Source organism: Lissotriton vulgaris, chromosome 7 (genome assembly GCF_964263255.1).
Source record: "Lissotriton vulgaris chromosome 7, aLisVul1.2, whole genome shotgun sequence".
NCBI lineage: Eukaryota > Metazoa > Chordata > Amphibia > Caudata > Salamandridae > Lissotriton > Lissotriton vulgaris.
The window spans coordinates 451,532,907-451,548,601 of NC_141695.1; the positions used below are offsets into that span (position 1 = coordinate 451,532,907).

The following is a 15,695-nucleotide window of genomic DNA, read 5'->3' on the forward strand; positions in this document are numbered from 1 at the left end:
CAGATCCCCCCCAATACTATGTGCCTATCAGAGGTGGACGCCACGTCTTCCAGTGCCCTGTGCAAGAATTGTTCCTGGCGGTCATTGGGGCCGTAGATAGAGCCTACAGTCAGCACCAAACCTCCCACCCTAATCCTGTACGCCAAGAGTCTCCCTTTCTGCTCCGCCACTTTGTGTAAGATCTCCCCCCGGAACCCCCTGGAGAACAGAAGTGCCACCCCTGCCGTTTTAGAAGCGCTGGAGGAGAAAAGCTGCGTGGGGAACTTAGGGGTACGCAGTCTGGGACAGTCTTTGGCCAGCAGATGGGTCTCTTGTAACAGGCAGACATCAGCCCGGGAGTTCTCTAGCAGAGACAGAACCGCTCGCCTTTTAACCGGATTGTTCAGCCCTTTCACATTCAGAGTGACAACTTTAAGAGCCATCAAGGAGGGGAATCATTGAAACGCACCTAGGTGGGCGAGGCCCAGCAAGCAAGCGTAGAAGCCACTTCACGAAACCCCAGCGTGCAGCAAACATAGATATCCCTACGGCACAGTACAGTCCCCGAACCCCACAACCCCACAACTGAAGGAACCCCCCATTCCCTTGGAACATCACAAACCCAACCCCACACCACTCCCAACTCCCAGCCCCCTCGCCGACCCCCAAACTCAGAACACCCCCCTGCAATTCCCATTCCCGTTCCCCGCTTCTCAAACCAAAGAAAGAAGTCATTGTCCCAGTCCGGTCCTTTACGGACAAGGCCGTGGAAAGTCAGTTTAGTGGACGTCCAGCCACCAACACCTGCACTCGCCATCCCGCACCACCCACCCCCAGAACCCCCGCACCTGCAATAAGAAAAGGCTAATGCAGACTCCCCCCGGAGTAAGTTCAGGCCGTCAGGGCCACTTCACCGGTCACCGTCGCTCTGGAGGCCTCCTGGATGGCGGCCGATATGTCCGCCCGAATCGTGGGCGAGTCCGGTCGCTCCGGCGGCGGGGAGCGCCTCTCACCAGCCTGCTGCCAACCGTCCCGAGTGCTGCGTCTGCGGCGCGGCACCGGTGTGTCTGTATCCGATGCTGTTATGCCCAATACTGTGCAGACATCCTGAAGGGACCAGAGCTGGTGCAATAGTCCGTTCCACCGAAAAATCAGGCGGAAAGGGTGTCCCCAAGAGTACTGTGTCCCCTGTTCCCGGAGGAAGTCTGTGGCGATTTTAAAGGATTTTCTTTTCTGCAGTGTGACCGTAGATAAATCCTGATAGAGGGCCACCTGGTGGTCTCGGAATCGGAAAGGCTGCTGCCGCCGCGCCTCGCGAAGGATCCGTTCCTTCAGGGGGAAGTCCGGCAGGAAGACCAAGATGTCCGGGGGGGGCGCCGCGGCCCTGCGGGGGCGGCCCACCCTGTGCGCCCTGTCAATGCGAACCTGAAAATCTTCTGACTCCCCTAGAATTGAACGGAAGAGGGCCTCCAGGTATGCGGTCACGTCCTCTCCCTCCTCGCCGGACGGAACGCCCCGGACCCTGATGTTGTTCCGCCTGGACCGATTTTCGAGATCCTCGGCGTGGGCCTGCAGCTCGATCTGTTGCTCCCGTAGCCGCAGGACCTCTTGCTGCAGGTGGGTGATCTCCTCATCTCTGGAGTGACCAGATTCCTCCACGGTGTTGACTCGTTCTCCCAGGGAGTCCATCTCTCGCCGGATCTCGCGGACCTCCCCGGCCACCTCCTGCTTCAAAGTCTGAAAATCCTCCCCCAAGGAGCTAAACAGCGACTCGAGGAAGGACCGCATCACCGGGGGTTCACCGCCCTCAGCGGGGGAGGTTGTGGCGGTTTGGCTCCCTCCGCTGCGTAGGGCTCCGCGTCCCAACATGTCCGGCAAAGTCCGATCACCCCTCCTTTGGCCCCTGGCGTTCGACTTCCTGGCGGTACGGGAGGCAACGATGGCCGTCGCTCGTCGAAGAGGTGACCAGTGCCAAGGCAGCTATACTCCGGCCAGAAAGCACCGTCACCCAGAGGTCCCAAGCAAGGCCGGGCAGCCGGCCGGGGTTCACAAAATGGCCGCCCGTTACAGTCAATGGGCCAACGCCCAGGGAGTGAGGCCTACCCCTGTCGCGAGTCCAGTAGCGAGAAACCCCCGCCGGAGGGCAGGTTCCCGGGGCGTAGGCAGTCGGGGTCGGCACTCCTAGTCGAAGAACAGTTCCGGGGGCGCAACACCACTCCTCCACAAACAGGGCTTGGCCGGAACAGCCGTACGAGGCGAGGACTCTCCAAGCCCCGGTCTTGCGTAGCGGCCGGGGGCCGGCTCCGCCTCCGTCGATCTCCTCCGCTCGGCTCCGCTCTCTCCAATTTCCTCCATTCGGCTCCGCTCCGCCGGCGAAGCCTCCGCCGGCCCCCACTCGGCCACTGCGGCTCAGACACTCCAACGGGACACCACAGGCAGCAGAGCACACCGCCGAGACCCCAAGCCTGGAAGCCTCGCGGCCTCCGGATCGCACACCAGCCGCCCAGCGGGCTCCACCCCGGGCTATCTCGGACAGAATCGCACCTCCGGCGGGGAAGTCAAGGCTCAACGGCCACTCCACACCACCACCGGGGTCACCAGGCGCAGTCACCGCTTGATCCGGGGGGGAATCAGCGGTTACGAGCGGTGCAGGGTTTCAGGGGCACGGGAGCTCTCGGCAAGTGCGACCTCTCAGCCCGCCATCTTGGCCACCCATTTAAAATATTTAAAACAGAAAACGCTTAATTTTGCTTACCAGGTAAGCTATCCTGCAGCGCAGAAAAAGGAACCAGATCTTATCATAACGTGTTGCCAGTTTATGCATGATGGGTAATCAGGGAGCCATCTTTGGGGAACCTTTTGACTTAGTTAGGTAATTGGTTTCTGTGGAGCAGGAGAATTACTCATGGAGTAAGGATTGCAACAGGAAGATGGATGAGGTGGTAACGACAGTGACTTTCAAGAACCGAGGCATTAGGGCAGGTTCCCAGTGCTTTTAAGAGAAGTTTCAAGCAACTACCATTGTACAGAACAGGGTGCATATTTGCTCTTTCCATGGCCTGTATACTGGTATAATGAGATGCACGATGCATGCTGTGTCCGGACTGTACTGAGGTACTGAGTTTGCAATGTTGTACCGGGCAGGGAAGGCATGGGCTAGGTGTCATCGGGTCTATGGTGCTATTCAAAATTGAAACTTACTTTGGAAAGAGGTCCAAGGCTCTGAGAAAGAGGCACTCTGCAGCACCATCGCACTTTGAAATCGGCACAGGAGGCTCCCAGCTGACTCCTCGCCGCACCCGCTCCGCGGGTGCCGCTTCGCTGGTGAGCTCCCATTGTAGCAGCTTCGTGGGAGTACACGCAAGGTTCTAGGCGGCAAGGCGGTAAGGGGCGCGAGGCACCAGCGGGGCTGCGAGCGTGCAGGGACTTCATTTCCCAGAAGTCCCTGCGAGACCAAGGAAGAGCTTCCGGTCCGCTCTCCCTGCTGGCCCGCCCCCCGCCCATCAAAGGACTTCAAAAGTGCACCGGCAATCTCCATTCCGTGGGACACTTACTTTGGAAAGAGGTCCAAGGCTCTGAGAAAGAGGCACTCTGCAGCACCATCGCACTTTGAAATCGGCACACGAGGCTCCCAGCTGACTCCTCGCCGCACCCGCTCCGCGGGTGCCGCTTGGCTGGTGAGCTCCCGTTGTAGCAGCTTCGCGGGAGTACACGCAAGGTTCTAGGCGGCAAGGCGGTAAGGGGCGCGAGGCACCAGCGGGGCTGCGAGCATGCAGGGACTTCATTTCCCAGAAGTCCCTGCGAGACCAAGGAAGAGCTTCCGGTCCGCTCTCCCTGCTGGCCCGCCCCCCGCCCATCAAAGGACTTCAAAAGTGCACAGGCAATCTCCATTCCGTGGGACACTTACTTTGGAAAGAGGTCCAAGGCTCTGAGAAAGAGGCACTCTGCAGCACCATCGCACTTTGAAATCGGCACACGAGGCTCCCAGCTGATTACTCGCTGCACCCGCTCCGCGGGTGCCGCTTCGCTGGTGAGCTCCCGTTGTAGCAGCTTCGTGGGAGTACACGCAAGGTTCTAGGCGGCAAGGCGGTAAGGGGCGCAAGGCACCAGCGGGGCTGCGAGCGTGCAGGGACTTCATTTCCCAGAAGTCCCTGCGAGACCAAGGAAGAGCTTCCGGTCCGCTCTCCCTGCTGGCCGGCCCCCCACCCAAATCGCCACCTACAAAACACCATCTCACTCCCGCAGCGCGGGACGCAGCCCGGGCTAAGACTGGGCAAAGACAGGGCCGTTTTTGGCCGTTATAGACCGATTAAGACCGGACCGGGCCAGTCCTCTTGGCTTTTATCTGTGTGTATCTTTAGTCGGCCTTCCTGCTTTGATTACTCTAATATCCCTTCCACACAATGTCTTCTCGCGAAACTAGGAGTAAGGCTACTAAGACCTCCAAAAAAGCTACAGGCACTCTAGATGATTTTATCACTAGGACCAGCCTTTCTATTGATAATGAAATAACTAAACTCCAGCACAAAGTATCAATAGAACTAGAGTGTGCTAGGAGGCTCTCAACCGAACTTGCACTTAGAAAAAAATCTTCTCTAGGCAGTATTGCAACCTCAAAAACTCCCGAACGCACTACTGGCCCAACACCAATCATCACTTTAGCCGAGGTTCATTTAACAGTAGAGGAAACAACCCCTCTTATTATTCATGATCCCACTAGGCCCTCCGTTAGTGCTGAATCCGAAGGTCTTCCACCATTGGATCCTCCAATAGAGAGTACTGAGGATAGTACAAATGGGGCGACCTGCAAGCCACCGGTTGAGACAGAGACTAATAAAAGTCAGGCATCCGCTAAGGCACCATCAAAACACAAGAGAAAACGCAAACATCTAACCGCATATGCTAGGAAAAAGGCAAAAGTAGCACTTAGCCATAATATCACGGGGGGAACTCCAAGTATGCCTAGTGTAACTACTGATAACACTATACACGATGACGCGCCGGTAACTGTAGAAAGTACTAATGTCAGCGTAGATGAACAAATCTCTATTGTAATGGCTGACCATTCTGTTTACGAGGGCCAAAGAGTCTCGTCTGATATGACAGAACAAGATGGTGGAAGGGAAGAATTTCTAAAATTAGTGTGGGAGACGCTTAAGAGACTACTTAGACCATTAGAAGTCAGGCTAACTGGCATTGAGAACCAGTTACTAGAGGTTGAGAAAAGTGTCATCACCCTGTCAAGTTTAAGCCTCAATTGTACTGAAGTGTCTACAGCCCCTAAACAAGCTCCAGTTCCCGCCCCGGTTTTACCAGTGAATACAAACCCATCTAAGGTACAGCAAAAAAAGGAGGGAACAGTAAGAAATAGAAACACCAAACTGCCAACTAGCACTAATGATAATTTAAATCCAACTCCCCCAACCTCTACAACTGTAAATTCCACTAGTAAACCCTCGCAGAAAAGTCACGGACATAGTAACACATCCCAATTGCCAATTCCTACCACTAGCCACTCTTCTATCCAGAGTGCACCGGCCCCAAAGAAACCCCCATCAAATCTGCCTGCATACCCTTATATCCCCCCTGCAAACAATCAACCCCTGCCTGATAGATCTTTCGCAAATACCACCTATAAATCAAACTTTCAGTCTAGCCATACGTATAGTAATTTTAGAGGAGGGTATATAGATCTGCCACCTGACGCCAGTCCATTTGTAGCCGTTCTCACAGGGGTGCCTGAATTGGATAGTCAATATGAAGAGAACTTCCAATCCCTAAAAAATAAAGTGATTTTTTGGCTAAATACAAATAAACCCATTCCGAACCAGATGAAAAGCAAAATCCTCATGGTTCGGAGGGTACCGTGGGTAGGGCCCATGGCTAAATCAATCACGGGTGATTGTATTGTTATATCCTTTGAGGAACCCCATAGTGCTGAACAGATCTGCAATTGGAAATCGTACGGAGCAACTCCTCCCTTTGAAGCTAGGCCCTTATCGTTCTTTTATCCTCCACCTAGACCCATTCAACATGGCCCCAAGTGGAACTCTGTCAACCAGCATTATGGCTACGCACCTAACTTGGCCAGACAGGGTGATCATAATATGTGGTCTGGCATCCCCACCTTCAATAGATTCAGTTGTTTAGATGCTGTTGATTGACTTGGAACTATACCTGAATGTATCTCCAGGTTATATGACACTTCCTGTAACATGGATAATGGCAATCCCCATCTTATAAATGTCCCACAATTGTATGATGGAGATCAGGTCACTGAGGATAGGATGCGTAGGACCATCTCAAATCACAAGAAAATGAAATTGTCTTCACCAGCTGGAAATGCATGCTATAGTCTAGTTAGCGGTCGTTCGGTCGGGGGATTTGATACTGTAGTTAGAGAAAAAGCCAAACACCTAGAGAAAGACATGTCCAATTTACAGTTAGGCAGCGCACCTAATCAGCCTGTAACCAAGCCTTCCCTTGACGACCAGAGCCTATCACCTCGCTTACTTATTCTATCGTGGAACATCGCAGGTGTTGGCAAGAACCTAAAAGACTCCGACTGGGCAAACTATATTGACACCTGTGACATTTGTCTGTTACAAGAAACCTGGGCGACTGAAGTTCCACATCGGGTTGGATACAAAACTTATGGAACCGAGGCAGTCCAGTCTGACAGAGGAAGACCATCAGGGGGTCTAATTATTTGGCTAAAAATCACTCTGGTCATGCAGGTTGAATTTATTGATACAGGCACTCCTGATATCCTGGCCCTAAGGGTCATTCCTTCTAGTGGAAATGAATGTTACATCGTTAACGTCTACAACAAACCGATCGGCCATTCCAAGGTTTCGCCAACACTTGAAGCCTTGGATCTCCTCTTGAAAAACGTAGTCGGAGACACCCCGGTTATTTTGGGAGGAGACTTAAACTGTAATTTCGAACCTGTTCCGGGCATTTATGATGTTTTTGAAGACGAGGACCAAGCGTATAAAATTCCCCAGCTTGAGACCACAAAATTTGTCAAATACTCTACCTTGGCCGGCCAACTACTAAGACTAACCGCAGATCATGGTCTTAGAGCATGCAACGGGCGCCTCCCGTCGGACTTGCAAAAACAGCCAACGTTCTCCAAAGCTAATAGCAACCTAGATTTTGTACTTGTTTCTCTTAGCATCTGGCACTTTTTGATTGACTTAAAAGTGACAAGTAGGGGGGAAAGTGATCACTATCCTTTGGAACTTTACATCGATGTGCATATGGTTAGTGACACCATCACAACAACAGCTGAGAACACCCATGGAAGTATGTGCGAGGATGTCCACATAAACAACAATAGACGCGCAGTAAAATGGCCCCGCACTTTGGCGGATGGTAAGGCCTTAGCGTCGGTGTACTTTCTTTTTGAGCAAACGTTTGCACATATAGTTGATCATACCTTCTTACCTGAACACTTTGACCATTTCATTGAACTCCATAATGTTTTCTTCAAAGAAGTAAAAACATATCTGTCAAAAATGCCAAGAAAAAAGCAACAAAACATAAGAGTGGCCAATCACGGAAAATTATGGTATGACCACTCATGCAGAATTGCTAAAAGAAACTTATTGCACGCCATCAAAAACGAGACAAAGGAAGAAGTTAAACTTGCAAGGGTGGAATACAAACGTGCCCAAAAAACATCTAAAAAACTCTGGGAGGAATCAATTTGGGCTGAAATGTTAGCTGCTGCAAAAACCAATGATAATGTTGGCTTCTGGAGGCTGGTGGCAAATGGGGGGCACGCTGGGAGAGTTGTGAAAGATGTGTTCCTGGATGAGATGACCTGGGTAACCCACTTTACAACTCTTTATAAACAATACGATGGTGACAACAACAGGAGCATATGGTCCCCTCCTCCTATTGAACCCCTTAACTTTACACTGGAGGAGACAGTAAGGGCGATCGACGAACTAAAAAATTCCAAAGCCCCTGGTCCAGATAAAATACCGGGGGATCTATACAAACACGTTGTTGATGTCTGGGCCCCTTATGTGAACCGCCTGTTCAATGTCTTATCTTCAAACTGCAGCTTTCCAGACAGTTGGCGTGCAGCGGAGGTTGTGTTAATATTTAAAAAGGGGAATAGACTGATACCCTCTAACTATAGACCAATCAGTCTTATGGACACGCTCCAAAAACTGTATGCCAAACACCTGCTATTCCGGATTAACGACTGGCTGGAAGACTCGAACATAATCTCCAAATTCCAAGCTGGGTTTAGGAGCAAGACCAGCACTATAGATCAAATTTTTCGATTCTGCTGTTTGATCTGGAAGTATGTGCACATTAAAAAAGGTCACCTGTATGTAGCCTTCGTTGACCTGAGAGCTGCATTCGATCTTGTACCGCGCAGTCTGCTTTGGAAAACTCTAAGAGAAGTAGGTCTACCGGGATGCCTCTTAGCCCAAATAGTTGAGCTGCATGCTGACAACTTTGCAAACATTAGGTGGGGCCCTAATGGTGAGCTGACACGCAATATTCCTATTGAACGCGGGGTTCGCCAGGGGTGCGTCCTGGCCCCTACCTTGTTCTCTCTGTTTATTAATGATGTCCCCGAATATTTGAATGCCTGTGTCAATGATTCCCCGCAGCTTAATGGAGAAAGGGTGCCTGCGTTGCTCTTCTCAGATGACACCATACTTATATCTCAGACAAAAAAGGGCCTCCAGGCACTCCTTAACTCCTTCAGCTGCTATTGCTTGACAAAGGGTTTGGAAATTAATGCTGACAAAACAAAATGTATGTCATTAAATCCCAGTAAACCAGATAGAGGGTTCTTGACCCTGAATAGTCAAAAACTAGGTACTGTGGAAAACTTTTCCTATTTGGGTGTTGTACTTGATTCGAAACTAAGTTGGAAGGCCCAAATCGAGAAAAGTAAGATTTCATATGCCCATAATGTCAAACCGATCTTATGCAAAATGAATGCCAGCACAAGCAAAAGTGTAACCCCTGTTTTAGAACTTTTTAAATGTAAAATTCAATCTGCTGTGCTATATGGAGCAGAGATATGGGGCCCCTGGGCAAAAAATAGTTTTCAGAGCCTGGACAATAAATTCATGCGTGCCATTGTAAGGGTCCCAAATAGTACACCTCTTTTACCCCTTCAACTTGATCTGAATTTTAGGAGAACAGACTATTTTGCTATTTTAAGACCACTAATATTCTGGGTTAGGCTTTGGACCACCCCGGAGCTGATAGAATACAGAAATGGCCTACAAGAACTGTTGCTTCTTGATTCTCTTAATTCCATCCAGTGGCTAGTGCACATTAAAAAATGGTTCACGCTCCTGGGTTTATACTCAATGTGGGAGACTCCTGACAAATTGTCTACCTCTTCCAAACTAATAGTCAAGCGAGCCTTCTGGACTCACATGAGTGAAAAAATAGTGGATGGAAGTAGAGTTGGGTCCGCTGTTCAGGATTTTTTATCATTTAAGGATGAGTTCTATTTTGAATCATTCCTGGACGAGATAGAGCCACCAATCGCAAAGTCGCTCTATTTAAAGTTCAGATACGGAATACTTATGCTGAACCACAATACAGAACGATGGGCTCAAAAAAGACTGGGAGAATTGAATGCTAAAACGGGGTGTTGCCCTATGTGTTCCAATGCCTGCATAGAAAACGAGGTTCATATGTTTTTTGTTTGTAGTGCATATATGAATGCTTGAAAGAAATGGCTAAAACCAATGTGTAACCTCTTGGGAACCAGATCCTGCTCTAAAGCCTATAGGATCATGAAAAGTAATTCAACCCAGTACGTTGTATTTAGCATAAGTAAATTCCTTTACTCTGTTTATATAATCCGTAAAAAACAAGGACAGGTACTCTGAGTTGGACAGGTGTATATGTTTACAAAACCCTTAAATTATAAATGAAAATTATTCTAAATGGTATATGTTTACAAAATCCTCACATTACCAAAATGAAATGTATTTTAAAATGAAAATGTAAAAACTATTTTTTAAGTACCACTTTTTAATTAATTGTTGCCATGCATATTGCTTGATTGCTTATTTTTATGTATGTACGTGACTTTTATGGCCAAACTGGCCGAAATAAAGTAATAATAATAATAAAAAAAATAATAATTGAAACTCTATATCCCTTTTTACGCTTTTTCTGTTTGTGGCTCACACTTTTACAACTAAGACCCTCTCCTAAACAGGGTATGAACAAATTTCATAGGTAATTAGATGTTGAACAATTTTCTGAGGCTAAACCCGAGCAGAATTTATTCCATTATATTTCTAACACAACCCCCAAAATGTACTAAGCATAACTATTGCATCTTCACAATGAACACTTTACCCCAAATGTTAGCCCTGGGATCAAATTGCTGGTATTCTGGTCTGATCCATACAGGTCCAAGTGATCTCACTTTGAGCCCACATAAAATCTGCTAGGCCAACTCTTAAACCCCTTAAACATTTCGAAGCATTGCTTCTACAAGTTGACTTTTCTACATGATGATTTCAAGATATCATCCTATCAAGACTGGAATGTGGATACAACCTGCCTATAGGTATTTAAATGCCTGCCCTGTCTCCGGTTAAATCCTTGATAAACCCTGTAGTCAGACCAGCTTCAGGGCCTAAAAAAGCTGCCTAAAGTTTACCCAGCTGAAGAGACCCCCAAACACTCTCATCTACTGTGCCTTTATTTTCACCCAGAGATATTTCAAGGTAATCGCTAACCATTGGGCTACTGTTGTTTTAAACGAATAATATACAGTATTTGTAAAATGTAAAAAGAATAGACATGTCAGTCCTGATAGATCCCTTCCACTTCAACCTATGTCCTGAGGTTCTTTCAGATGAGTGGAGGGGGGCGATGGCAAGGAGGAGACCACCAGGGCAGCTCTCAGAGCCAGAACCGTATACTGTGAGCCCCTGAGACGTCAGAGTAATATCCCAGGTGAAAAAAGAAAAGAGAAATATCTAAGAATAGTGCTGAAGCGATGGCTCAGAAGGGGGGGGCACTATGTGGTGGCTAGTGCTTTCATTTACAAATGGACAGGGACATTTTTCCCAGAGGGAGGCCCTAAGGAGGGATGGGAGATATGGGGGCTAATTATTTTAAAGCTCTACCCCTGCAATTAGTGCAGCAGGTGCAGCATCTCTGTGGCCAGAGGTATGGTCACTGCACCCAAAGTATGTCTGTATTAGTAGGAAAAGGGGTTTGGGGTACATTTTCTTTACTTACATAACGGCAAAGGTCACCTTTGCTGCGCAGGGAACAGGACCCAAGCAATGGAGGGCAAAATATTTGGCTTTTCAAGATTTATTTTCTACCTTGACAAAGGAGTAGGCAGCCTGCTTTGTGCCTCTGGCCTAGGAGTGATGGGCAAGTGAAATGGTACATGCAACAGTGTGGTACTACTGGTAATTGCTTAATGGAAACATACGATATAAAATCGGGTATTGCAATAATTGCGAGAGAGAGGGAAAAAATCACACATGGGTTTTTCAAAAATGAATCCAATTTATATTTCTCAGAAACTTCCTAGCGATGCATACATATGTTAAGAAGTTCGTATCACGGTTGGATAACAGAGTGCATTGAAAAGTGTTCATAGAAGTACTCATGTGCAACGTGATAAGGAAAAGAAGAGAATGGTTGTCACAGAATACTTTTATACAATTAACAACAATGGCTAAAGCACCTCAAATGAGCTAATGTAATATGCCTGTTTGGAAGACCAATCATAAGGATCTCTCTATTCAATCCAGGTTTGAAACTCAATGTCGACGTTTCGACCCAATTGTTGCATGAGGTGAAATAAACCCATGAGGACAGTGATATTGAATAATATGGCAACCCATAGTAGCACAAACGCAGGGCAGGTACCAGGGCCCAACTCGGATACAGCCGTAGAGAGGGCACAAGGCTCCTAATCCACAAATTAACCACGTGGTGGAGACTCCGCACATGAGAAGACAGGCAGTCATTAAGATACCACTCCTGAAATTCCTTTGTGAATTGCAACAATTATAAACTTACTCTAAAGAGTAAGTTCGCCTTTGTTAAACTAGCCCCGAGACAGTAGGTTATCAGCACTGAGTGGGCAAACAAAGACCCTGTGAAATATTTCTGACAGTGGAGAAAATGATCCTTGCTCCAGACACAAATACCATAGTACTCTGTGGAGCAGGCAGGGGTGGCATTGTGTGTTAGGGACATATTCTAGAGTACTGGTATGAACATTTGATGCCTCTCAGTGTTGCAGAGGATAATGTGCCTGAGGCCTGGTAGCAGGGCCTCTGCACATAACAGAGGTAGAGAGTCCTGATTGTTCAAAAACTGAAAAAAATCTCATAGGACACAATGTAGACAGGTATTTCTTACTGTCTAATCTTTGCTAACCCTGAGCCAAGGTTAGTATTGTTTCTTCTGTATTATAGAGTAAGCAGTCTACGCAATTCAACAGTTCCTAATCAAGTGCCAGGATTGAAAATAATTAAAGTTAAACCAATTATTGTACGCATCCCCTAACTCACTGGGGGAAGGTGTACAGTACCTGTTAACAATTCACTTTGTCTTCAACTTTAGTCTTCTCAATGGCCTTCCTCATATTCTCCCAAAATACCATCTGCTTGTCCTCATTTCCATCAGGCCATGCTATGTATGTCTTTTTCTTCACCATCCTGGCCAGCCTGTGATACGCAGACAGCTGGTACTTTGAAACATGCTCCAAGAAGACCAAGATGAGGACATCCTCCTGCTCAGCAAGCAGCCGATAGGTCGCCATTCGCATCTCCAGAGAGCACCATTCACTCCTCAGATATTTGTGGCTGATTACACAGATGGTCTTCCTGCTCCTGTAAATACTGTCTGCTATGTTATCCACAATGTCTTTCCCCACCTCAAAATCCCTGTTATGTAGGCACAGTTTAAAGAATGGTGGCCCTTTCTCCTCCAGGTTTGGAATGAGATGCTGCAATATCCAGTCTTGGTCACTGCTGCTGTAGGACACAAAAGCATCAAACTCATATTTTACAGGCTTGCCTTTTCTTCCCCTTATTCGGTTCAGCCAAGCATAGAATATATATATCAAACTCAAGAAATGAGAGCTGCATGTTTTGTATAGTAATGTGACAGATATGAAAAAAAGAAGAAATATGGATGTCAAAAGGAATAACATAAACTCTACTTCTTGCTCACAATTATGTAAAAAAAATAAAAAGTTAAGCTTTGTACGCTCCTGAATGCAGATCAAATTGCTAAAATTGGTGACAAATGTCTGTGGTGTACTGGCAGCCCAAGTGTAAAACCTTGTGTTGGCGCAATCGCATGGGAAGGTTACATCTTCTAAATACCAATATTTCAGCTTTGGAAATAATCTCTGAACACCATTATCCAGTATTGCAAAAGCATCATTACGAGTTACAAAAACACGAAGCGAGATCATACTTTGGAACATGCCAAAAGTTAGGTATTTAAGCCCAGAATTCTCCAGAATAAGACATTGTAAACTTGGCAAATTCAGAAATAGAAATTCTGGGTTATAAGTGGAGTTGTACATAGCTGAATTCAAATTCCATACTTCTAAATATTTCAAATAGATTAAATTAGAGAAATTTAATGCACTGTAATATCCTCCACCAATAAAATGACTATAAAACAGTTTCTCTACAATGGGGCACATCTGGTAAAAAGAGATCTGTTGGTTCATAGACATGATATCAGCATTAAAAGCTATAAAAAGTTCTGTGGTGTTGTGGAAGAGCAATCCTTTGGGCGTATCGATATTGATATAAAGGCCTACCAAAGTCACTATTTTCACAGAAGAAAGTGATAAGTCACTTTTACTTTTGATACGTATATAATCACTTAATGTCCATGTTAAAACGGTTAATTGAGGGAAATTCTCAGGTATAAGATACATGTTGTTTGTGTCCAGTGTGAGCTCTTTGAGGGACTTTAGCTCTCCCCATTGATCCCCTTCAAGTTTTTTGAAGGAATTTCCTTTAATATCCAAGGTTATCAAGTTGGGCACATGTTGCAAAATGAGACTATCTAGAAGCTTGAGTTTGTTGTCATGCAAATCCAGATGCTTTAGGTGGAGCAATCCGAAGAATCCCAGAGGTTCAATTGTTTCGATCCTATTTGAATTGAGATCCAGCACAAGTAAATAAGCCATGCAGGCAAATTGTTTGTTTTTGACAAAGCTTACATTGTTGAATGCGAAGTGCAGAACCTGTAGTCCAGAATAGAAATGCATTTTTTCATATGAAAGAGGGCACAGATCTAGTTTGAGGTCAGTATTTCGAGAGAGAATTAAAACTATCAGATGAGGAATCTTGTATAAAATATCGCTTGCAAGATATTTAAGATTATTGTGACTCAGATCCAAGGTTTCCAAAGACCCACACTCGGACAAGCCCTCTCCTGACAACTGCTCAAGGTCACTATCGGTAACAGCAAAGGACACTAGTTTAAATCTTGAAGCAATGTAACACATGTTAATGGTAGATGAAGTTTTCTTCTTCACAAACCTAAGAAACAAACTGTCTAATGTGTCAGCTCCACAATGCGAAAGATCATTTAACAGCGGGGGCGGAGGGCTAAGAATCAGCGAGCGAAGCCCCATCCTACTAAAAGCATCCGGGCTAAGTTTACTGACAGGATTTTCCGATAGATCCAGCTCAAAGATCGCTGGAATGTTATCCCATTGCTTGAACCCAAGTTTCATCTGTACGATCTCAATGTCGTTGTTGCTTAGGTCTAGTCGGTGAACTGATTGCATTCCCCTGAAGACATTGAAAACTATGGACAAGTCATTAATGTTATCATACTGTAGAGAGAGTTCATGAAGCTGAACAGAAGGTGGTAGATCCACCTGTCCAATATGATTAATACAGATGTTATTCAAGGTTAGAGTTTTTAAGGATGTCAAATTGAGAAATACATCTTGTGCAAATGATATGTTTTTGCATTGGAAAGATAAGGGATCATATAAAATGGTGAGGTTTCGAAGGTGTGGCAGTCCGTGGAACGCTCCTGAGAGCACAGTTTGAACTTCAACCTCCAAATACAAATACTGTAGCGCCTGGAATCTACAGAGTACATTCCTGTGAATGGTTGATACACTTCCAGTAACACACAGAGCCAGGACATCTCTAGGAACATCAGATAGATCTTCTGGTAAAGCAGCGATATTACCGCACCTAGCAAATAAGGTTTTGTTTTGAAATGAAGGCCATGAATAACAATCTGGCAGTCTGTCCAGGTATGTGGCATCCTCAGCTAGGACACATTTTTTACTGGTCCACCCAAGGCTGAAGTGAGTCCTGGTGGAGACGAAAAATAAGACACTGCTCCAGGCAAAGAAGAGTACTTCCTTCATTCTTTTAATGTTTGAAGACACCTGGATGCAGGTCTTTTTTTCTCTGAAAAACGAAGAAAATGCAGAGTTAGCCAGAAACTACATTTGGCCTTCTAATAGTTATTATTTTGCTTATGACCAATAATCTAGAAATGTATTACTTTGTAGGTCCTGAATCACAGGAGTGTGCACAAACACATACAATTTTTATGATATTTTTGTGAAAAAGAGTAAACAGAAATCAGTGTGATTCAGTAACAGGCAAAATATGTTAATTAGGCCCTCATTCTGATGTTCAGTGGTGGGTCCACTGACATCTATCGATGCGATTCGACCACCG

General features: G+C 46.4%; 1 protein-coding gene across 1 annotated transcript in view; it reads right to left on the reverse strand.

Annotated features, from left to right (window-relative positions):
- Positions 1–12,550: 12,550 nt before the first annotated feature.
- Positions 12,551–15,695, reverse strand: part of LOC147701841 (toll-like receptor 12) — a 154,148-nt gene continuing 151,003 nt past the window's right edge. The window contains exon 2 of the mRNA XM_086928716.1: positions 12,551–15,419. Within this exon, the coding sequence (XP_086784842.1) occupies positions 12,551–15,376 (2,826 nt within the window). The 5' untranslated portion in view covers positions 15,377–15,419. The remainder of the gene's footprint in view (positions 15,420–15,695) is intronic.